This window comes from Agelaius tricolor, unplaced genomic scaffold (assembly GCF_023055355.1).
Source record: "Agelaius tricolor isolate 1412-34295 unplaced genomic scaffold, bAgeTri1.0.p SCAF_44, whole genome shotgun sequence".
NCBI classification, from domain to species: Eukaryota; Metazoa; Chordata; class Aves; order Passeriformes; family Icteridae; genus Agelaius; species Agelaius tricolor.
Window position 1 is genome coordinate 81,728 of NW_027269304.1, and position 25,061 is coordinate 106,788.

Genomic DNA, 25,061 nt, shown 5'->3' on the forward strand with positions numbered 1-25,061 from the left:
AAGTTGAATGCTGCTGCTTTTACAGAAATGGCCACGTGATAACTATGAAGGATTTTTCTCCAGTCAAAGAAATCAAGTAGCTGATGGAGAATAAAAGCTCTTAAAGCCCCTGTCCCGAGAGGACAAGTGATAATAGCCAGTGGTTTTTAGAAAGGGAGTGGAGGCTGAGTGTGATGGATGTGAATGCTTATTTAGCCTTTCCTGGACATCGAGGAAAGGCTGGGACACTTAATTATTTATAATACTCAACTAGCCCCATCACAGGATTATGGCAAAGTTTGCTATTTTATCTCAGGTTTTGCTTGGGGTGCATTTATTGCTCAGAGCCTTTTGCTGATCTCCTGGTTTCTTTTCAGGAGGTTTGCATAAATACAGGATTCCTGTGTGATAAAAACACTGATTAACCCCAAAGAAAAGCTGCATTTGGGGCATCAGTAAAGGAAGGCACATTACAGCTTAAGATGATTGACTGATAGAATTTTCCTACAATTAAAAATTAACTCTTGGATGTGAGTTTTCATAGCTGTTCTGCACTTTCAGAACAAAAAATATTTTCGGCAAGCAAGTCTTACTTTCTGCATTACAATAGAAGCTATGGAATTAAACTGTGACAATGATTTCCCCTGCAACTGCAGCATCTTGTTTTTGAGTTTGGTGTGTTTTGTTGTTGCTACTAAGGGCATTCTGTACATAGGATATCAACATTTGTTCTCTATTTTGACAAGTTTTTTGGGAAAGTATTTGGTACACTTAGAATAAAGAAATTTCCTTTTGGTTTTGTAATAACCTCTCAACACCAAAGGGAGGACAAGTGCTTTGTAGCTTTGCCACAAGAGGGTGAGGAGAGGCTCTCGGCAGAAGATTAAATCCCTGAAAGCTTTAAGGGATGTCACCTGCTTCAAGATGTAACCCTTGATTTGAAAAAAAAGCTGTCTCATTTGGAAATGTACATGAAACTTAAGTTTGAAATGTGGAATAACACAGTGGGTCAGTGAGGTGTCACCATCAGTGTTGGGACAAGCTCTGGTTATTATTTATCTTTTTTGATCTGGAGTGTTCCCTCAGTAAATTTGGAGATAAATTGGAGTTCTGGATGACACTGAATTGGATCTGCTGGAGGGCAGGAGGGCTCTGCAGAGGGCTCTGGCCAGGCTGGATCCCATGGGATGAGGGACAGCCAGGGGAAGTGCTGTCTTCAGCTCCAGGCAGGGATATTAAACTGGACATTAGGAAAAGTTTCTTCAGTTTCTTCACTGAAGGTGTGGAATGGGCTGCCTGGGGAGGTGATGGAATTATCATCCCTGTGAGTGTTTCAACAAAACCTGTGGGTGTGGAGCCTGGGGACATGGTTTGGGGTCAATGAGGTGGTGCTGGACTCAAAGACATCTTTTCCCAGCCTTAAAAATTGTGTGATTCTATGAGCTTCCCTTGTAGTTTTAAAGATGCTTTTGAATTCCCAATAATTGGCAGTAAAGAGGCAGGGCTCAGTTCTGCTTGCAAGGAAAATGCTTCTTTATTAACCCGTTCTGTGTTAAATGAAGCGCCGTCTCACAAAAAGTAACAAGTAAAGATGTTTAATTATTAACAGGGTTTTTTGTTTGTTTGTTTCAAAGGGAGAGCTTCTTTAGCCCTCTTAGTGCCTGAGTCTGTCCCAGTATCTCTTCTCAAACCTCTTTCTGGTTGTACCCATTGCATCAAAGGCCAGTTGCATTTATTGGCTCCAGGTTCCTTTTTGCAGAGTTGTCACTCTGCCCTGCGTGACTTTGTACTGGTGCAAAGCTGGTTTAAATAAATGAAATGTAAATGACATTTTGAGGTCTCAGTCTGGCAGAAATGTTCAGTTGAGTAACGTAAAAGAAAACCCCAGACAACACCAAAAACTGAAGTATCTTTAATCGCTTCTGTTGTGACTTCCTTCCAGCTGAACAGAAAGCTGGGGTGTTTCTCAATCTTTATGTAATGTGATAGGCAAGTCCTGCAGAGGGAAAGACTATACAAAAAAAGTAAAACTTCCTCATTTTGCATTACACTCATCACACTGAATCAGAACAGGCTGCTTTTTTCATTTGCAACTGAAAATACTGGCTCAAATACTGTTGAATACTGTTCCTTCCATGTAGCTTCTTATCTGGAAAAGGAATGTAAATTACAAGGTCAGCTGCATGACAAGAAAGCATAAAGTTGCTGAGAGAGAAGTTGACATTTTCAAAAGATACAAAGGTGGTCACTCATCCTGTCATTAATTATGTTCTTTAATTAATTTTCTTTCTTAAGGAGAGCATAACAAAGGTGTCATTGTACTACCAGGAGCTTTGCAGGCTGCAGCTTCTGCTGTGGTTAATTTTGTCTTTCATTTCTATTCAGACAGAAATGGGTGTTGCTGCTGTTGTAGAAAATATTCTGTAATAATCTCTTTTTTAATAATCTGCTGTAATAATCCCATTTTTAATGGAAATTTGGGCTTGGTGTGCCATCTACAGCATCAACTCGTGGAAGAAAAATCAGCACCCATCTGGGAGATTCTTCTGTCTGTAAATCTTTAGAGCAGGAGTGGGATTAAGAAGTAGTATCTCTCACCTCCCAGTTCTTATGTTTTAGGAAAAACAAGAAAGAGTGCTTTTTCTCATGGGTTTAATGCAATGTTAAGTGTCTGACTGGATTTTTCCTGTCAATTTCTTTTCCTCACAAAAATCCATGGGACACTACTGTGACTCCATCAGACAGTTCTGCCGTGCTGCTGCATCAAGCACAGAAACTGGGTTCGTTTTTCCTCTCTGTCTGCTTCTCTCTACCTGAAGAATATGCCTTCTTCAGGTCAGTAAAGATGTCTTTACACCAAGGAAAAAAAAACCAACAAACCCAAACGAAAAAACAAAACCAAAAAACAAATTAAAAAAAATAAAATTGAAATAACACACATGAGCTGGGCCAAGCCACTGTGCCGATCCCTGTGCACAGACCTTGCAGCTTCACTTGAATAAATGTTTCCCTGAATGTTTTGCCACTTAATTCCCTGTCACCCTGATTTTTGGTTTCATGAGGCAAAGCCAACAAGAATAAGTCACTCACTAAGAATAACAATTCTTTCAAAGAATTCAAGAGCAGTAGTAAAGTTCTGAAGAAAGCTTACCAAAAGTGTGTGTTGTAGGCATTAAAACACTGACAGCATCCTCACCCAGCTAGATTTGCTTTATTTCTTTGCCCCTGGCCAGCAGATATTTATTTTAAATCTGGAATTCTGCATAAATGAGTGTTCAGTCTTCATTCCAAACAATTATTTACCATTGGGAAGAGGTATAAAAAAAAAAATAAAGGACTACAGGTCTTGGCTATCACAGGGATTGTGATATCCTTATTTCCAGAACCTTGTTTAGTTTTCTCAGGAAGAGAAGCAGTTATTCACAGCCAAACATGAGCAACCCCAGCCTTGTCAGACAGATGAGTACAGATCTGCAGGTTCATGGCCTTCCTACACACCTTGGGTCATTGTGTAAGTGCCTTTCTGTTGGAATGAGGCTGTTGTTGCTTTATATCCCCATGGTTCTCCTATCCCCATGACTGACAGTCACAAAGAACATTCTTAAATAACATGCTCACAGCTAGACTGGTCCACAGACAGAATAAAGAAATTTAACAGATTTGGCTTTGTGTACTAAGCTTTTTCACCCCCACAGAGCACACACAAAGCATCAAATAACTTCTTGTCTGATGGTAAATACCCATAATACCTTGAACTTTATGAATAACAAATTATTAGCCTTTCTGCTATGTCTTCCTTTTGATTTTCAGTTCCTGCAGTTTTTGGAAAACAAAGCACATGGTGGTACTGCCATCCGTGCACAGTTTCAAGAAATTCATTTGTTCAGAGGGGCTCTGTATCAATTTCTAATTCTAGCAGCTTTTGGCAATGAGATTTTGTGTAGTTATTTAAAATAAGTGTGTCTCTTCTGGGAGTGAAGGATTGCTGAATGAATTAGGCATAAAACAGAGGGGAAGCAGATAAAGTCTCCCAGGAATAAGGTCTTGATTTTACACTCCAAATTCAATTGGTCACCATAGAAGACTGTGTTATTAAATATTTTTAAATTTTTTTTTTGTCTCAGTGCTACCATGAGAGGTCAGGGTTTGCACACACTCTGCCAAACCCTACCTGTCAAGCTGGAGTTTCTGCTGCTTTAAAATAATGCTGTTCTTCATGCAAGATGAGTCCCTGCTTCCTAAAACTTATCTGATGATCTCATTCATTATGTATGCAGAGCTTTCCCTACACAAAAGTAAGCTGTAGAGTTAAATTCAGCCTGGTATAAATGCAGGATATGTTGGCTAAGTTTGAATTCACACCAGCAGAATGTGCACTTCACTGAAGAATGTGGTGGTGCTTCTTCATGGAAAAGCAGAATATCTTTTTTTTTTTCCTGAGTGCTATGCACTATAATACTTTTGACAGGAAGATTATTGCAATTTGTGTAATTTTTCTCTTGCACATGCTAGAGTCATAACTGAAGAATCTTCCTGTCAGACCTTCCCTGCCAAATAGGAAATGGGTAATACAATTTTCCAATCACTTTGCAGCATTTAAATAATGTGCCAATTTGTAGAGCTCATTGCACACAGATTTTAATAATCAAAACATTGGTATAATGGACCTGCAGATAAAATCAAATGAGGAAATGCCATTGCTGCGCTTTAAGAAGCAGAAATAAATATTGGTTGCTGTCCAGCTGCCTAAAGAAACATTACTGTAGGAACAAGAAATCATAAAAACAAAGCACTTTTTAAACCTGTTTTGCATTGTTAATTACCATAGCTTAATACTTTAAACAATAAAAAAAGTTTGCATCTCTCGATGACACAACAATTAACATATTTGCAGAATCCATAGGGTCCCTGCTCACTAAACACGTTTGGCAGCTCAGCAAATGCCACAGATGACTGCAGCATCCACAGCTGATGGATTGAATTCTGACTGTGATTTATCCCTCTGCACTCAGTCTGTAAATACAAATTGCACATTCCTGGGTTCTGGGTGCCCGACCCCGATGGGTCTGAGGAAAAACAAACCTCCTTTAGTGCGCAGCTGCACCCCAAATCACACGATTGTCTCCTTGGAGCTCCTTTTGAGGGGCTGCAGGCCCAGCAGGGACTGCTGGGTGCAGGGGACGTTGGCAGATTTTGGGATGCGGAGCATCACCCGCTGATTGTTCCGACGCCACTCGTGGTACAGCCGACAGTGGTACCTGAAGGACACCTGGGGACAGGAGGGACACGAGCTGCCTTCAGTCACTGACACCCTGCAAGGACCCAGCCGGGGCTCCAAATGCCTCCCAGTGGGACAAAATGGGTGAGAGTTGGTGAAAAGAGAGACCCACCACGCCCCAAGCTACCAGAGCACAGGAGAAAAACAGCCTGTGAACTATTTTACCTCTCATTCCTCTTTTTTTCACAGCCTGAAAAATCAGACATCCTGCCTCTGCCTTTCCCAAGAGCTGTTGGCACACGTGGAATGAGAATTTGGGACATCCTCTCCTGCTTCAGGTTGCTAAATTGACAAAGAATGTAATTGTTTGCAGGCCGATGAACAGAGATGTGTTCTACCTTGTAATATTTTACTGCTGAATGCATCAAAGTTGGGCTTGCACAGAGGCAATGAGCTGACAATGTGTGTGTCTCATTTTAGATTGTCTCTGAAAATTATTTTTTGTTGTTGTTGTTATCAGGTAATTTCAACCTTTATGTGGAAATGTGATTGCTGTGGAGATGCAAGATAGCTTGGCCTCATGTTTTTAAAAAAATAGATTACAACTTGTTTTAGTGGCAGCCAAGCATTGTGGGAGTTGTAGCTGTGTAAGAGAATGTGTATGTGCAGTTTACAAAAAAACAAAAATCAAAACAAAACAAACAAACAAAAATAAACAAACAAAACCCTCAAAAACCAAACCAACCAAACAAAAAAAACCCTAACAACAAACTGTAAATTTTGAGAGAAATGTGCCAAGTGATGATTGTTTTCTCCTTGAGCTGTGGGCAGGAGTTGACCCATGCACTGTATCCTTTCCATACTGCAAGAAGAGCTAAAGAACTAAAGAAATGTACCTTTCAATAATGTCCTACAAGGGCTAAAAAATACTTTTCTTTTTCTTTTTTTAATTAGACCTTTTCACAGCTGTCTGAGGGAAACCTATAAAGCTTTGCTTGACTAAGCAGTTTGGCAAAGGCAGCTCTTCAGACTGATCCCCACAGCTTTCAACCTCCTCTCCTCCCCCTGAAGGAAAGCATCCTGCATCCTCTGTTTCTGTGGAGCAGTGTGTATGAAGGAATTTGAGAAATCTCTTCCCAAAAGACACTGCAGGAGGAGCAGAAATCACTTGGAGTAGTGAGGAGGGTGAAAACACCCCAACACCTGCAAAGGGATGCCCTGTAAAATGCAGTGACAGGAATGTGAGCTGGAGTTCAGGTTAGGTTTTCAAGCAGCACAACATGAGGTTCTTTGAGTAATAGCTGCAGTGTTAAACTAGGTATGTGTGTTATACAAGAGAAAGCAGAGTTTTAAAATTAAAATTTAAATTAAATTACTTTTTAAATTAAAATTTAAATTTAAATTCTTAGTTTAAGTAAGAACCCCCTTTTGGTGTCTGGAGCTTTCTTCTTGGGAGGACTAGGTGCCTTTTTTGGTGTGCATGTGTGTGTGTGTGTGTGTGTGTGTTAAAAATACAGAGGAAAAAGCAACAGTGTTTTATGGATAACTTGTCTGTTTTAGAGGGAGGGATAAAACAGCTTCTGGGATGCTAAAAATAACATCCCTGCTGCTCACTGCTCACTGGGACAACTGTGGTGTGTAAATAATCTGTATGCCAGCTTTTGCCTCCGGAGAAAGAAGGCTGATTTACTGGAAGTAAAACAAAGTTTTAGTTCCCTTCATTTCCCCAGGACCTAGAGGAATATTGTGTCATCTTGTGTGTAATTTACCCTGCAGCTCTGAACCTATTCCCTGCACAGCCATAGCTATGTAACAGGATTCTCCCACTCCTGAAAGTGACAGGGCATGTGCTGCTGAAGAATTCGATGAAATTAACACTTCTGTGTGTGGGACCATTCCTTCCTGCACACAAGGGGAGCCTGGAGCCCTCCCCGAGGCAAACCCAGGCTGGGGCTTTCCTACCTCACTGAAAGGAGGCTTATTTTGACTCCAAGCTCCAATCATTTGGTGATTCACCTCCCTAAAGGCCTTCCTGCCTTGCCCTTCTCAAGTGAACACAGTGCTCCCCTAGCCCATCCATCTCCTGTTGCCCCAAATAACAATTTAAAACGGAATTACAGCTGTCCACCGCTGAGCGAGCATCAAAGATACTGAATTTTGATTAAATCAACCAAGGTATGCCTTTATAAAAGGCTCAGTACCACTAGCATGTTCTCCAAGAGCCAATAGCACATTTTCCTGTGTGCTTTAGAAGGGGTAGAATTTATAAAGTTAATATAAGGGATTTTTGCCTCTAACTCTGCAAATGCAACACCCAGGGATACGGACCAAAGCTGGGATGCTGGAGTAGTCTTAATAAGCAAGATTGTGTCATGGCTAATTAAATCCACCTGAAAAAATGCCTTTTACCACTTCCAGCAATTTGGTGATGGTGAATTAACTATGCTAGGTAAATTGTTCAGAATTTTGGTTTCCAAAACAGCCACACACAAAGCAAATTTGAACAATATTTGCTTGCATACCTGCCAGGCACATCTACACCCAGCACTGCAGGAAAAAAAAACAAGTGTGGCCTCACTGCTGGAGTACATGGCCTGTCTCAGGAGAGTGCTGCTGCCTCACAGAAAAGCAGAAAACAGCAAAAAAAGATTAACTGCACGAGGCTGAGGCAAAGCTCTGAGCTTTCCCTCCTGCCTGCATTGCTCCGTGGGTGAGACAGGGTTCACAAATGTGCAAATGAGATTTCCCTTTCACAGCTTTCTTGGAAATACTCGTGAGGAGGTGTGGGGGGGTTTTGTGCTCCCCTCACACCCCCTTTTCCTCAGGGCTCAGCACAGGGGGTGTTTCTTGCTCCACCAATGCAGTTTTTCTAAAAGTGGCAGCTCACACGGGTCCAAATCTGCTGAAAGGAGTCTGGGATAGAGTATGGCCATAACCAGAGAGGGGCAGAGCTGTGTGCTGGCCCTGTGGGATGTGGCCATGCCACGGTGTCCTGGCTTGACTATATGATGCTTTTATCCCCAATTGTCATGTTCTGTTTCTGCTGAATAATAAGTTTTGCACCTTGAAGATGTGTTCCAAGAGTGAAGGGGGGAGAGAAGAAGCACGGAGTTTCTTTTCAGAAACTGCACTCACTGCTCCACATTCCTGCTCCTGGACTGTGATGTCTGCGGATGGACAGACAGCAGGACAGAGCTCTCCTTTGCTTTTAGTTAGTTTTAGCTAGCTGAGACAAAGAAGTTCCCTAGATTGTGGGGAGGTTTTCCCCCTTTTCTTTGGACCTGTTTAGACCTTCCCCAGACTGAACAACAGAAGAGCACTGGCAGCTCACACCTGTGACCCACCGGGCTGGGCCTGGGCCGCGGCATTTCCAGCACCACAGGGACTGATCAGAGACTGAGTGAGCTGAGCCACAGCCCACGGAGGAGACTTTGTGAGATTGTCTCTCTTTTGGAGCAGCAAGAGGTTTCATTGTTTAATATTGTTTAGGTTTTATTGTTTAATAAACAGGTTTTTTCCACTTTTCTCCCAGGAGGTATTTTCTCCCAGACTGATTGGGCGCCGGGGCCGATTGAATCTGCTTTCCTAGAAGAGCCCCTCTGGGGGTTCTCTCCCAAATTTGCCCTCAACCAGGACACACACACGGACAGGTTGGGCTTTTCCTGCCCCAGCCTGGCACCATCTGAGTGCACTGCTGTGTGTGCTCCCCCTCTGCACCCACCCCGCTCTTCCTGCTGCACAAAAAGGTGTGAAATGTCAAACACAGCATTATTAACCTCGGCTTCTCAGTGAGCTGCTACACCATGGCTTGACAAACACCCATTTTGGCAGCTGTCCCCTGTGTTCCTCTCACTTCTGCTGCCTGTCAGTGCACTGGGGCCAGTAAATTATCTCAATTCAACAACTTGACAGAACAAGTCGCTCTCAGGATGGATTGGCGGGAGAGTGACTCGTGCTGGGACACAGAATGCAATTTAACCTGCACTGGAAAAGCAGCTCTGTTTTCACAGACCTGGGCACGTGTGTGTTCTGATTTCCCCCACATCCAATACTTTTGAATTGTAAGTTGCATTAGAATAAAATTTGAATCCTCTGTGGCAGCCAAGTTGTTCACCTTTAATCTTTTTTTTTTGTGTGTGTGTATGTGCTGTGTCTTCACCCTTTGCACATCACATTTGCTGAAACTCCCTCCTGTAGTGTGGATTCTTTAGGGTTTTTTTGTTAAGGTTGGCATTAAATGTGTGAGATGGTATTTTTTGTTCAGACTCAGATGTTTATTATTTTTATCTATATTACAATCCCACAAACTGAGAGTTCTATAGTACTTCACTTTAACAAACTAAAAAAGGAGCTGTATCTCTCTCTTTATAAGGCTTTTTAAGGATAAAGTGTCTAATTAAGAAAAGACGTTTATATTGTTTTTACTTTTAACTTAATAACTAACTACTTGTGGCCCGCAATGTGGGCTTTTTTATCTAATTACACAATACTACCTAAACTCATGAAGAAAAAGGTGAAGGAGAAGGACAAGTCTTCACCCTAAAATCTCTATCTGGTTCAATATACATTACTATATTCTAAAACTTTAAGTTTTCTGCTGTGAGACATTACACACTTTTATTCATACTACACACTCATAATCCCGGTTCTATCATTCCATTTTGGAAGCTTCTCCATGGCTTCAAGTGAAATGCAGTGTTCTCTTGGGGGTCAGTGCCTATCAGCACAGAAAGGCCAAAATTCTCAGCATCCAGGGTCCCAACACTGCAGCATCTGCCTTGAACTCCCCCATGCTGCTTCCCTGCCTCCCTCCTGCTGTCCCCACTGGTGTTTGGCATTTGGGAATCCTTACCCCAAAGCAAACTGTCTTTCTGCTGTCCCAGGGAGCTTGAATGGTGTGGGGAAAAAAGAGATTTCATGCAGGTGCAGTCTGCCCTCACCAGCACAGGAGGCAAAATAGAAGCAAAGCTCCGTGCCATCACCTAGAGCGCTCTGTGCCATTCATTTCCCCGTTTTTGCCCCTTTCCCTTTCCCCCTGTGATGTAAACAAAACCCCTGACACTTACCAGGGTCCAGAAGAGGTAAATAGTGAAGAGTGCCACAGTGAGTGCAATGAGGCCAACAGCTTCCAGCCTACTGCTAAAGTGCAGGTGGTCCACGGCTCCTCGCAGGCACAGCCAGCCAGAGACGGTGGCCAGCGGGGTGATGAACAAGAAGCACACCATGTCCCCAAAGAGGGTCCTCTTCTCGTGCTGGGGGCCCGGGTTCCTCAGCCACTGCACAGGCACAACACAGCCAAGGCGGATGTCAGCCCAAGGAGGATTTTTTTTTTACCCCCAGCTCAAAGCACAAACCCACCCCTTAGAGGACTGAATGCGGACATGGCCTTCGGCGTCCCCCGGGGACGCCTCTCATGGATCTGTGGGTTTTTAATGTATAGCTCTATAGTACTTTTCTATAGCTCCTCCAGAACTTTACTAATATTTACACTAAAAATTTTGAAAGCAAACCTAATCGCATCAAATTTGATCCCTTGCCCTTCTGAAACACCCTTGGAACCCCAAGAATTAGAGTTCCTGCGTTCTCTGGAATTGGATTTTAATGTTAATTTTAAACGCACGGGAAGAAATCAGTCTAAAACTTTTTAACTTTTTAAAACTTTCTCCCTATCACCCCATGTAAAAGAATCAAACCTTTTGGTACAATTACACTTCTGGCTGTCTTTCAAAATCCAGTAATGCAGCTGCCATCAGGGATGTTTTTAGTTTAAAAAGATCAAGCCTCAGCCTTTTAGTGGCTGGAGTTTTTAACTAAAAGATTCTTTTTAGGAAAGGTATCTATGTGGTTATTGTATTAATCATGATACCTTTCAATCTGCGCATAGATTAATTAATAAGGCAATTAAAGGAGTGGTTGAAAAGAAAGGGAGAAATGTTGGAATGTTGGGGGACACAAGACAGATGATGGACTTTGGACCTGGTTAACATAAGAGATTTGATAACATCATGCCTTGGCAAAAGTAAACAGCACATTGAGGATTGCAAGAAGATTCAATCAGATGGGTTTACTGGAAAAAGAAAATTACACCCTCTCAGCAAGCAAGAGATGTTTAAAATGCGTAAGTTTTTTATGTGATCTTTAACCCAATCATTATAGTGAAACATTATTAGCCTCCCTAAAATAGTATATAAGCATTTGTATCCCACAATAAATCAGATTCTGATCACCAAATCAGTCTTCCCTGTTTCTATCCATCTCCGACACTTTTCCTGCACTCTCTCACATTTCAGAATAAGAACCCTTTCTAGCAGGTTCTTGGAATTCTGTTTAGTCTCACTCTCAAGAAGAGAACTTTTAACCAGGAAACCTTGTTTTTCACCAGAGTTTGAGAGACATAACAAAATGTAGGGCAAGCAACCCCCTGGACCAACTCCAAGGGACAGACCCCAGGGCAACAACATTGCATATACCTGCTAAATGTACAAATTAATTGAGCTTATTATAATTAATACTAATTAATTTTTAAAATTGTAGAAATCCTGTATCACTCACTTTCATACCTACACTTTGTGCACCTGAAAGCTTTCATTAAAGAACTGCTTTTTACCTTACCACTCTTAATATTGTTTTCCTTTGTATTTTAGGCAACACTAGAGATCTGAATTTCTCCCCCTTGCCTCCTGCTGGTGTCCACCTTTATCTGTACCTACCATGTCATTCATTCAGCTGTGGTAAAAGCTGCCTTGAGAAATGTTTTATGAAGTGCAGCCCCTACTTTTTGCCCACTGGCTTCTTTGAAAAACTCCCTTCTTAATATGTAAACGTGCAGAAAATATTTTAACATTTCCCATGCTATTTTAGGGGGCTTTTTTTAACATTCTGCTCATAACATTTGCAAAGCCATTTTCGACTTGTTTTCAGATACCTCCACATTTAAGCAGAGTTCAATGCACACAAGGTTATTTTTATTAAGAGGGTATTAATCTTGAGAAACAGAGTGCCTGAAAGTCAACTGATGAAGCAAAGGTTAGGGTTGAACAGCTATCAAGCCCACACGCCCACATTTCTACAAACAGGATTTGAGATAGCAGAGGTGAAAGAAGTTCCTACAACAGTACGTTGAGGTCTTTTAATTAAAAAGAAAATAAAGTAAACCAAGCCAAACCTCATCACATGAGTCAATATTTGAACAGGAAAACTACCCAGCCCTGTATTTTTTGCCAATGTGAGCCGTGGGGTTTGGGGAAACCTGTTCTGCAGCATCCTTTTATGGGTTTTTGGGGCCAGTAGAACCAGAAGAGGCTCATGCATCCCTAAACGCATTGGTCCTCTTATTTCTGCAAGTGTGTTACACATTTACAGTAGAAGTCCTGTCTCATGTACAACTCAGGAATTTACAATACAAAAAATACATTCATAATTTTTTTTTTAAGGATGTAGGCTTTTAACTTGCTTGAACACTTCTGAAATGCTAAGGAAGTGCAAAGCACTTTAAACCAGCTGTGTATTACTGTGAACAAGAGGTTGTAAGGGAAGATGCCAATTAAAGAGGGAGGCTCAAAACTGTTTTTTTTCCTCTCCTTGATCAGGACAGATAGTAACCAGGTGTGGTTTACCCCAGGAAGCAGCTAAGGCCCAACACAGACGTTTCCTCACCTCTCCATCCCATCAGTATGAGGGGGAGAACAGCAAAAAGCTGCAAGCAGAGTTTTCTTCAGCAGAGCTTGTGCAAAATAAGTGGACACACATTTACATTTGAACACCTTTTTCTTTTACTGTAGCTTTAAAGGGAATGCTAAAGAGCGAGTAAAAGTGTCACACTACTTTCCTTGGACCTTTGTATCCATTTACTTAAAAAGAGCACCAAGGGTTTATGCACAACAGCTCCAGGTTATATCTGGTTGCTTCTGAAAAGACTGATTGCAGCCTTCCCCTTGTTTTCCATTTCCAGGAGTCCCTGCAATTTCCAGGAGTCCCTGAAACCACCAAGAAAACAAGAGGAACTGAAAGGACCTGATAGCAGAGATTGTGCTTTTAAAGGTTTTAAAGACTGCAAAAAAAGAAAACAAAAAAAGGTTTTGTGAAAAGCACTTGTTTGAAAGGTGACCTGGAAGAGGAATGCTGGGCATTTTCACACTTCTTGACCTCAACAGGAATTGCAGGTGTTCACCACTTTCCCAGGACAGACTTCAAAATTTTGGCACCCGTGCCACTCAGGTAGTGTAAAAAATAGTTCCCAGTTCAGAGCAAGGAGGAAGAACATCAGGAATGCAGGGAGGGAGCACAAATGTCAAGGCATGTGCTGTTATCCCCACCCTGTGACTGTCACTGCACACAGCGCAGTGCACTTGAATTTAGACAGCATTTCTCACTGTGCCATCAAACCTGATTGAAAGTTTGAGCAGATTAAAAAGGTGTGGAGCTGCTTCACAGGCTGATTGCTGCCTGCTCCTGATGCCCTGTGGCACACGAACAAAGAGTCAAACCCAAGCAATTCAAATATTAGATGAGGCCGTGACAGGCAAGAGTAGTATTAAATAATAAATAAAGCCATCACAATTCTACAGTCTAACCTCAAAAAGCCGGAAGGATTTCATTAGCTAGCTCTGAAGTGTAAGTAAGTCAGAAGCAAAGATTAAGCGATTTCAGTGGTTGTACAGGTTTCAGTCACAGCACTTATATTTCTCCTGAAGCAGTGCACACCTGCTTCTAAATCTGCTTCTGTTTCTAGGTTTCAGTCATTTGTTTTGGGAATGGAATGGGCACTGTCAAGTTTCTTTATAGCTAAAAAGCCAAGTCAGCAGATCCTTTTGTGCAACTCATACCCACACAGGGATCCTAACACAGCCCTGAGCTGATTAATTACTGTGGCAGTATGGTATGGACTACCCTGCTGGCCAAGAACGAGATGTAAGGCCAGATGAAGCTGTCAGATCTGCGCTGTGACACCCTGAAATCTGTCCTATTAAAATGTGTCAGCGTGCCCAATTATTTCTGCAATAAACCCAGACTCTCAGAGTGATAATTTCCATTTAGGGGAGCAGGGGAAGGATTAAAAAAAAAAAAAAGAGGTAGAAAAAGGGTCATGTTTGAAGTAAAATGCTGGCCTGCCTGGATTTTTGTGAAATGAAATCTTAAAGTGGTCAGTGTTTCCTGTTCCTGATCCACAGGTAACTGGAGCTGGAGTAACAAGACATGAAATGACTTCAGCTATGGCAGCAAAAATTATTTCAAGAGCTTTAAGCACAGCACCTGATGCAAAACCCAATCTTGGCCCGTGACTGAGACAAGCCAAGAAACCCTTTGATAATCCAGCACCTCAGAGAGATGGGGGTTAACACTTATCTCAACAAAGTCACTCTCTAAAGGCATCTTGGGGAAAGCCAGAAGGGAGAGCTGAAGGGTGCCATCAGTGAAGTTAAAGTGCTGCTTAAGGTGAGGGACAAGGTTGGCTTAAGAATAGATGGATAATTGTTGCCCCCAAATAAATTTAGCATAAGAATCAGAAAAAAAAATCCCCATCCTTTAGAGGATCCTACTCTGGAGCAGCCTCCCAAGAAGAGCAGCTTAGACTAAAAGCTGACAAAGTTCTGAGAAGGAGCTTGCTTGCATACTGAAAGAGATTTGTGATGTACTGCATTCGACTTGACAAAACACTGTGAACGCACCTGGGGCTCTTCCACCCCATGCACAGAAAGATTTGCTGCAGCCCCTTCACAAAGCAGGGCTGAAATTGGAGGAGGAAATCATTGAAATCATTGGAGCAAGCAGCAGCCAAGGACCAGAACAGCTGGAGAGGCTCAGGCTCCCTGAATTTATCTACCCTAACCAAAAATGAGCTGCCAGCAGAGTGCTGATGTAAAACACCTCCACCATTCTGAGCTGCCTCACCACTGCCAAAGGCCAGGTCCTGGAAGTACTCATTTCTGCAGGTCTAACTTCAATTAGATGACTCACAAATGTAAAAGCAAAGTGTGTGCGCAGTGTTTTTCCTGATCAGGTCCTAAGGCTACCATCTGTTTCTGCTGGAGAGCCCCTTCTGGTTCAGCTCATTTTCCTTGGAGAAGTGATTTCAAACATTTCTGGAGTCACACCACGAAGCTGGGCGTAGAGGAAGGAATTATCTCCCCTAAATGCATTGTCCTTTGAGCCAAAAATAGCTCGTTGCACATCAGAACTCATCAGTTCATTTTGTTGTTTTCATGCTGATGGCTCAGCAGTGAGTCCTGGTGGAAGCAGGCTGTACACAAGCTGAAGTGATGGAAATTACTGTGTTTTCTGGTTTCTGCCACCAATGGGAACATTTTGCCTTGGGCTTTAAGCAGAGAAAGGCTGATATTCCCTCTTTCTTTCAAAGAATAGTTCTCTGGAATGAAGAATGTTTTTAAAGATCAGGAAGACCATTTATTGCTTCTCCTCCTCCCATTCATTGCCCATCCCCAAATACTGCATCTGAGCAATTTTTTTTTTTCTGACACTATTTTTACTTGAAATATCCATTTTAACATTTTTCAGTGAAATGTTTTGAAACCTGGCTTAACTACATGTAACTAAAAAATAAAATATCCCAGACTAGAATGATATATATGCTTGTTTTCAGTGTCATGAAAGATTTTGGGTGACTTGAAACTTTCCTAGGTTAATATTTTGCCAAGGAAAACAAACATTTGACAGTTACTTTTTTGGCAGAAAAAAAATATTTATGCTCCAGTTTTTTGGTCTCCTCCTTATATCAAACATTCTGTTACTAGCACAGTCATATTGTCTTTAGTAGGTGCCTTTAGAAAGGCCATGGTGACAGCTCACAGAGATGTTTCTTTGGTCCCAAAGAGTGTATTTGAGAGTTGGAATAAAAATTATTTGATCTCTGTAATGTTATTGTGCCAATATCACGGCCTCTTTGCAAATGACTCTGCTCTTATTTAAGTTTGATCCCTATTTTGACTCGAAGTGCAGGAAATATTTTAAATGTGGATGTCTCAATAAGCCAAGGCTTCTTTTTGAAACAGCAAATAAATTTTGCATTATTCTGCGTGCTTCTGAAAGGGGAAGGATTACATTTTCCACTGTAAGGATGGTGTATGATAAAACTTTCATTTTTGTTTTGTTTTGTTTTCTAGAAAGGGTAAATCACAGCACAGACAGCTGTACCTAGAGTTGGTTCCTCAGTGTGAGGAGATCACCACAGGCTGTGGTTGCTGTCACACCACAACTCAGTTTTCAATTTAGACCTTGGGTCATTTGCCAGCTGAAAAACAGGAGCAAGAAATTGGGAAGGCAGGTCCTATGCTGGTCTATTGCAGGGAAGGCAAGAGACCAGCATAGGAGAGTGAGGACCTGCTGGACAAAGGAAAGAAGCAAATAAATGCACAAGGCAGTGAAAGCAAGGACAGGTGACCTGGGAAGAGTCCAGAGATTAAATCCTCTAAGAGGTTGTGGAGGGTTGGGCTCAGGAGCGCCAAGGTGATGCTGGAACTGAACCTGGAAACGGGAAAAGAGTACCAGGACATTCTAGAGCCTCATTAAACACAACAGGAAGGTCCCAGGGGGTGTTTCCCCCACTCCAAACAGCACTGGCAGACAGGTGACAGGGATGGGGAGAAGCCTGAGGTACCCAGCAGCTTTCCTGCCCCAGCCTCCAAAGGGAGCCTCTCCTCCCAGCCCTCCAGGTGGATGGAGAGCAGGATGGGCCCTGGGGAGCACAGGCTCTGCCCTGGGAGGAAAGATCCTGCTCAGGGCCAGCTGAGGAGCCTGGAAATGCTCAGCTCTGTGGCACCTGATGGCATGGAGCCCAGGGTCCCCAGGGAATTGGCTGGAGGAGCTGCCAAGCACTGTCCATGGCACTGGAAATGTCCTGGCAGGGGTGAGACCCCAGGTGGCTGAAAAAGGGGAAACATTGCACCTGTCTTCAAAAAGGGTGGGAAGGAAGAGCTTGGGAACACCCAGCTGAATTCCCCTCTGTGCCTGGGCAGGTGATGGGACAGACCCTCTGGAAGCTCTGCTGAGGCTCCTGGAGCTCAAGGAGGGGATTTGGGGCAGCCAAATCCCTCACTAGGGGCAAGCCCTGCCTGACCAGCCCAATGGCCTTCTCTTGACCAAACCAGTGGACAAGGGAAGGGCTACAGATATAATTTACCTGGATTTCTGCAAAAAGAGTCTCCCAGAACAGCCTTCTGTCCAAACTGGGGAGAGATGGACTTGATCATGGACTGCTGGAAATGTTCCAGGCCAGGTTGGATGGGGCTTGGAGCAGCCTGGGACAGTGGGAGGTGACCCTGCCATGGCAGGCGTGGCTCTGGATGGGCTTTAAGGTCCCTTCCAGCCCAAACCATTCAGTGATTCTGATACACAAGCAGCATTAATACAGTGCTTCATAGATGTGGTTTCATGTTTCTGGGTTACACACACTCAGCTTCTAAAAAAGGATTAGTAATTCTCTGGCAGTGAAAACAAATAGCAGAGCTTGCTAAATGGCACTATAGAAATCTATGACATGTCTTGCAGGTCCAATTACACAATAGTATAATTTTTTTAACATTAGTCTGGCTCACTGCTGTTCTGTTTTCCTACTAGCCACTTTTAATTAATAGTCCTGGACATGGTTGTATCAGTTAAAAGATTTCAGGATGTGCCAAGAAAAAAAAGATTTTGTGGAACTATGGGAAAAGCTGTGTGTCTTTCTATCTGTATTTGCAATGCTCTCATTCTGGTTTGAGTGACTGTATTCCCAGTTAGGCAGACAAATATATATGCATTCAAGAAAATCAACAAAAATCACATTTCACATTTTAAAATAAAAAAACTTATTTCAAGACATTGTACACGTCCTGATCGACAAACTCAAATATATGGGAAGCAAAGACATGATAGATAATAAATTCTCTATAGGTCTACAAATAAAGACAGATGCAATAAATCTTACCACTTCTATTTTCCTAGAAAATGTAAACTTTGACTGGCTCCTGTCAGGGCTGGGAAATGCTGCCAGCAGGAAGGACAGAGATAGATGACAACTGGGCAGTTCAGGACTATTTTACAGGGCCACGATGCCCAAAGAAATGTCACCAAACCCATTATCTGAAACAGAAGAAGCTGTGCCTTTGGAAACTCCAGCATCTTTCCCCTATCTTGCTCATTATTGAAGCAAATCTGATTGTTCAGTTACTTTCTCCTGGGAACTTTCCTCCAGTATTTTTTGCCCTTGATTGTTATAAAGTTAGGGATGAGCAGTTACAGATGTGATGGTTTGAACTAGTCTGTTCACTGACAAGTAATTTAAATTTTTGGTTTTTTTATGGGGAGTGGGTTGCTGTTGTTTGCACTCTTGCTGCCAGTACTATAAGAAAGATTTGTGCATTGTAGCAAATCCTTGCTGCAGGGAACATAAAACAGGTACCTAATTTCTCTTTAAAGGAGAAAGAGCATTCTGGTTTGGTCTCTGAATTTCACTCCATTAGGAATAAATAGATAAAAAAAAGGGATCTTGGAGAGTTTATGGTTTTAAATCCATGCTGGGGAGTTTATTACTTTTTTTTTTTTTTTTTTTTTAATACCAGCTTTAACTCAGACATACTTCTACTGAAAATCTACATGTCTGCTTCCAAAAATCCCTGTGTGAGTTGGTCTTAAGGGGATTATTTTCACAGCCAAAGATAACTAGGTACAAAAATGTCTCTATCACCTTGCCCTTTTAATCTGCCCTTTTTGGGTCAAAAAAGGAAGGAGGACAGACACACCTTAATCATCTGCTCCCAGCCCTAATATGCTTATGGACAGCTGCAGTTCCTCCAAACTTTGATTTATGAAAGTTTTCCTGGTAGGTGACTATGCTGAGGAACCATTTATTTTCCTTCTGGCTTGAGGTGTGATCCTTTTATAAACTACCTGCTGCAAATCTGGTGTCTGTTCATTACAGTAATTTAATGCTAATGACTTGCTTCACTGAACAGTGGAGAGGAAAAATAAGTAAAAATAATCCCAACAGATAAAAATGTCGTGACTCAAAGTCTTGCACAGGAAATGAATTCATATTTCAGTGTAAGGCTTCGTGAGGTTTTAATTTATAATGTAAGCTCATCTTAAATACTTCATGCATAGGTGTACATTTAAGAGGGTTTTTTAATTTATTTTACCGTACTCGTGTAGGCTCTAAAGCCAGCAACACAGCAGGGAAAAACTGAAGTTAATTTCTGCCCAATATTGCTGTAATTATCCTGACTTTATTTTTTCTCCTAGTCATGCTGTTTTGCTTATGAGCTTCGTATTGTTAATTAAGTGCTTTCTGTTTGTTTGCAGAAAAAAAAAAATAAAAGTGAGCCAACAGATACCAAATCCTGGCTGGTTTAAAACATGTAAGTAACTTACAAGCAATACAAGCCTGACTTATATGGTCACATAATACTCTTATACCATTTTTATTTTGTAGCTGGCTGTTCCCTAACATTTTATTATTGCACATAAATATGTTTGTACTGCTGCATTTCATGCCTCCTTCTGCACTGAGCCAAGTGGAAGCAACACAGATGCAATGTGGAAATTGAAAATGAAGATGATACATAATACTTACATAAAGCTTGACTAATCTTTATGCTGAAACACAGCAAAAGCAGCCACATGAATAATACCACACATTCCTAATGCAGATTTTTTTTTTCCTGTGAATTGGCTGCATTAAAAAGGCAGCTTATATAGAACTGGAAGGTCCATAAAAGTCAGAAATCGAATTACTGCAGTTTGAGATTTCACTGTGCTGGTTTTGAGGTGCTTGGCTGGCTTGTCACAAGGAATATCAGCTCTGTGCATATCAGCCACCATATTATGGATTTCTCTTTGCTTTGTCAGGGGGTGGAAGGGGTGGGTTCAGACCTTGACTCCTTTCACTGAATTCTGCACCATTGTGAATGCTGAAGTAGGGTTTTAATCACCACCATAGTGCCTGATTCACACTCCCAGTGTGGAAACACAATTTTTTGGGGGGAGAATAATGTGAGTTCAGAAAAAGAAATGAACCAAGAAGCATCACAAACTCATTGTTGAGGGGCTGGACCACCATTGCCTGCTGCTCTGGCTGGGTTTTGGGCATCAAATTGTGCATTTCCAGGGAGAAGACTCTCCCTCAGACAAAAATACACATCCTGTGGCAGAGACAAAGCAGAAGCACAGAGCTGTGTCTGGTCAACTCCTCTCCTCTCATAAGGATGGACAGAGGGAGGAAGGAATTTGGCTGAGCCACCAGCCACACCACTTGTTCCATTTCAATCTCACTGCTGCTGCAGCCTCTCCTAAATTCACATATGACATTTCTAGATAAAACTAGGAAAGTGCCTCAATTTGTTTCCCTCTGAAACAGATTTCTTCCACACCCGTGCCTAAGCCACCAGGAGACAGTGATCAATCTAGTGAAGGGATGAGGAGAAAACATAATAGCATGGGTTTGGTGTTTTTTTTGTTTTGTTGGGGTTGTTTTGTTGGTTTTTGGGGGGGGGCTTTTTTGGTGGAGTTTCTGGTGTCTGTTTTGTTTTGTTTTAGTTTGGCTTTGTGTTTTGTTGGTTTTGTGTCTTGGGGGTTTTTTGTTTTTGGTTTTTTTTTTTGATTTTTGGGGGGTTTTTTGGGTTTTTTTAGGGGCTTGGTTTTTGTTTTTTGGGGTGGTTTTTTGTTGTTTTTTTGGAGGTTTTGGGGTTTTTTGGGGTTTTTTTTTGTGTCCTTTTTTTGGCCCTTTGAAAAAGAGTATAATACATTTTGGAATAGTCAGAAATACATTTTTTTCCCCCTCTTGGTGGAAGACCTCTTGCAGAAAAGATCAATATGGTGACTGATTGCTTTGAGCATCTCTTCACTACCTGTCACTGACCCCTGAATGGGATGCATTCACTCTGTGAGACAGGGCCTGTTGAGGAGTTACTGGGTAGGTTTTTAAAGTCTGTGCCCTATAAATCACTTTATGAGCACAATAGCCCCTCTTGACCTACTAAAATGCATCGGTAAAACTCATCACTCACCTCCAGTGAGAAGAGGACCATTTACTCTTCCCATTATCTAGGTCAGGGGAATCTTTGGAGAACTAATCACCTCACTGCTAAATGAAGAGGACTTTGACATCCCACCCCAAAACTTACACTCCCTGTGGTGTTAAAAGCAGGTGGCCACTTTGGATTGTCATTCATCCAAATTTTACAGCAGGGTTTTTGTGAGGAAAGGTTCTACTGCACCTGGTAAACCTCCTGCCATGTCCTCACGCTCTGGGTAACAGAGAGACAGGCAGGAAGATGCTTTTAGGACACAGAAGATGAGGGAATCTGGCAACTTTAGTCCTGCTTTAGGAAGTTTCAGATTTTTGCTGCGATTTATTTTTATTTATTTATTATTTGCATGGGGAGGTCTCTGCGTTTCAAAGCGCTGTGTATTAAATAAGTAGAAATGTCCAGGATAAACTTAAATTACACTGACAGAAATCAAGGAGTTTGATTATCTTTCTGCTTAATTTTCCTCCTGGCATACAGATCATTTTAGTTACTCTTTTTCTCTTCTGCTCTCACCTTTGAAAGTACATCTTCATTTTCCTTCTAAACTGAAAACATATTCCCTTTATAAGATCACAAAGGACTGGGGCTTTTTATGACCTTTCCTGCAACTGCACCCAACTGTTGATTTCTGCACTAAAATACTGTGGGTGTAAGCTGAGAAGTCAGAAAATAATGAATAAAGATAAAAACACTTCACTATGTTTCAAAAATGTTCTTGCTCAGGGTTTTCATTTGTCCTCAGCAAATAGAAACAACTGGCAGGTTTACCATTATTACTCTAAATATCATCGCTGCTGCTTCTACTACTTATTAGTGCTTTTGCCAAAAAGAAGCCTAATTTCATCAGGGAACAACCAAGCAACCACAGTGCCCCATCCTGGGCAGGGTCAGCTTTGCTTTCAGCTCCTTCCATCATCAGCGGCTCTGGCCAGCACCACATCCACTTTGTGCAGCACAAGCCTCACCAGGAGCCATCACAAAGGGAACAACCTCCAGAAGCTGGGCTCTAAAATCAAACTGTGATGCCTCAGCACCGCTTATCTTTCTTCTCAGAGGGCGGATTCAGAATGGCATCATTTTTATATCATTTATATTCTTGCATCAAAGATTGAGAGGGGATCCAGAAGCAACCCAGAGCTGGCCAGGACCTGCTCTGGGTGCAGGACTTGTGCTAAATGCCATGTCATGCTCCTTTTGTGGGGGGATCCTGAGGAAGAAGGAAGATATCCCTAGGCTCAGACACAAAATGTGCGTGCCTATCTCAGTTAAAGCGATTTTGGTAGTGTTGAACTGCTCATCCCCTGACCCACCTCCCAGTGAGTTCTGTCCTGTGTCCTCTTCTCTGTGAGCAGGAGGAAAACAAAATGCTGCTTCCCCCTACCCATTTTTAATACTGTACCTCCTTCCACCAGTTCTGACACAGTTTAAAGGAACAATTAAGATGCACAGGAAAGACATTTTGTCCTGAACCCAAACTCTGCATATAGGTGTCTGTGTCACCAACAGGTACCAAATACTTCTTCTCGTTCATTTTGCCAAAATGTTGCTTGTAATTCACTTTTAATTACTAAGGAAACCCTAACTTTGCTTCACCTTTTCCCAAAACAAAATAAGGAAAGGAAAAGGTCATTAGCAGGGTCAAGAGATTGAACTTGTTTAAGTTTCTTTTCTTTTCCTGAGAACCAAAAATACCCTAAAACCTGGAAAACTTAATGAAGCTGCTATCTATAGTTGGCAAAAACTAAATTTTCATTGATAAAGGAGAAACAATTTGAGTCTGGCACATAGGCAAGAAAAGGCCAAAAGGTGACTCACAAATGTCTAAACACGCCAGATACTCATCAAGAACCATTCCTTCTTGTGGGCTTGACAGGTAAACTGGGTTTCCAAGGCTCCTAAGATTGTTACCTCTCAAAAGCAAGAAGAAATAAATAAATTTCTGACTTATATTTAATATGTTGAGTCCAGAGACTTCTACCACATTCCACAGAAACTTCAACTTACCTCTCTTCCACTCTCAGCCAAGCTGGCTGGTATCCCAGGAATTTGCTGCAAAAAACCCACCACTCAGGTTTGCAGTGAGCAAACCCACTGATCCTAAAAATTTGGTTTTGATTCCCTCCAAAACGAGGGGTTCTGCCCCATCCCACCCTTTCCCTGAGCTCCCACCTCACATTGCCAAATCCCACTGTAACCACAGAGCCTTTGTGATGCCTGCACGGAAGCAGGCAGGATTTCTTTCAAGCCAAAATGAAGATTTCAGGGTTGCACTGACCTCCACCAGTGGCCTGGGCTTGCGCTCCACTGCAAACCTGAAGTGGCAGAGCTCACAGTAGCTGGTGTTGGAGGAGGACAGCCAGCGCTCCAGGCAGCTGCGGTGAATGGTCCCCAAGGTCCCCGTGCACTCACAGGGGGACAGCAGCTCCTCGTGGCTGCTGCCCTCGTGGCAGATCCTGCAGATGGGCCGGTCATTGAAGGGGCTGCTGCAGGACAGGGAAAGAAAAATGCTGGTCAGGGCTGGAGGGTTGTGGTGACTGGTTGGAGGGAGGGGCCAATTGAATTTGCCCTGAACCAGGACAAATACATCCAGTGGCGCCCAACGTGGGGCTTCTCTGTCATGAACTGCTTTCCTGGATGAGCCCCTTTGGGGGTTCTCTCTGAAATCTGCCCTGAACCAGGACAAATACATCCAGTGGCGCCCAACGCGAGGGTTCTCTGTCATGAACTGCTTTCCTGGACGAGCCCCTTTTGGGGGGTTCTCTCTGAAATCTGCCCTGAACAAGGAAAAATACATCCAGTGGCGCCCAACGTGCGGCTTCTCTGTTGTGAACTGCTTTCCTAGAGGAGCTCCCTCAGGGGTGTTTCAAAAATTTGCCCTGAATGAGGAAAAATACATCCAGTGGCTTCTCTGTCATGAACTGCTTTCCTAGAGGAGCCCCTTTTGGGGTTCTCTCCAAAATCTGCCCTTAACCAGAACAAATACATCCAGTGGCGCCCAACGTGCGTCTTCTCTGTCGGGAACTGCTTTCCTGGATGAGCCCCTTTGGGGATTCTCTCTGAAATCTGCTCTGAACCAGGACAAATACATCTGGTGGTGCCCCATGTGCGGCTTCTCTGTTGTGAACTGCTTTCCTAGAGAAGCCCCTTAGGGGGGTCTTTCAAAAATTTGCCCTCAATGAGGAAAAATACATCCAGTGGCTTCTCTGTCATGAACTGCTTTCCTAGAGGAGCCCTTTTGAGGAGTTCTTTCCAAAATCTGCCCTGAACCAGGACAAATGCATCCAGTGGTGCCCAATATGGGGCTTCTCTGTTGTGAGCTAGAAATATTTGCGTTGCTTTGCCCTGTAATTAGCAATCCAAGCTGGTGGGCTAATGATTTAAGGCATTTTGGTTTTCTTGCTTAAAATGCCTATTTTATTAGGTGTGGGGAGAAAGTTTAGGGTGAAAAACATAAGAGTGGCAGATGAGAGGCAGAACACCAGGTTCTTCTGTATTTTGTATTTCCCAGCTCTTCACAAAGCAGCAGTGCAGCCGCCTCAGGGAATCCCAAAGTGCATCAGGGAGGTTGTAAATCTGCCTCAGCTGGGCACTTCTTGGTTATCCTCTGACATAAATGTAGTCCCATTTCTCCTCACAGAGAAGAGCACAATTCTTCCCAAGAATATTTCTGGGTTTCACATTCTCTGAAGCTTAGAGAAAGGAGAAACAATTCTTATCCCATTTGCTGTGCCTGTGTTTGTGCCAAAGTAGAATGCAATATGGAGATTGCTTACCCAAAGTGATGGTGGGCCAAGTCAGGGCCAAGTGTGTGTGTGTGTTGGGACAGTCGGGTGACAGTCATG

The 25,061-nt window shown here is 42.5% G+C and overlaps 1 protein-coding gene across 3 annotated transcripts in view; it reads right to left on the reverse strand.

The window, feature by feature from the left end:
- Positions 1–1,488: 1,488 nt before the first annotated feature.
- Positions 1,489–25,061, reverse strand: part of MARCHF3 (membrane associated ring-CH-type finger 3) — a 62,800-nt gene continuing 39,227 nt past the window's right edge. The window contains exons 2-5 of one of the 3 annotated variants that reach the window (XM_071455108.1): positions 23,495–23,702; positions 10,264–10,473; positions 5,062–5,248; positions 1,489–2,128 (exon numbers count right to left, since the gene is read on the reverse strand). In XM_071455108.1, the coding sequence (XP_071311209.1) occupies positions 5,090–5,248; positions 10,264–10,473; positions 23,495–23,702 (577 nt within the window). In that variant the 3' untranslated portion in view covers positions 1,489–2,128; positions 5,062–5,089. Of the gene's footprint in view, positions 5,249–10,263; positions 10,474–23,494; positions 23,703–25,061 lie in introns of all 3 variants that reach the window. The other 2 variants (XM_071455110.1, XM_071455109.1) reach the window with 2 other exon arrangements.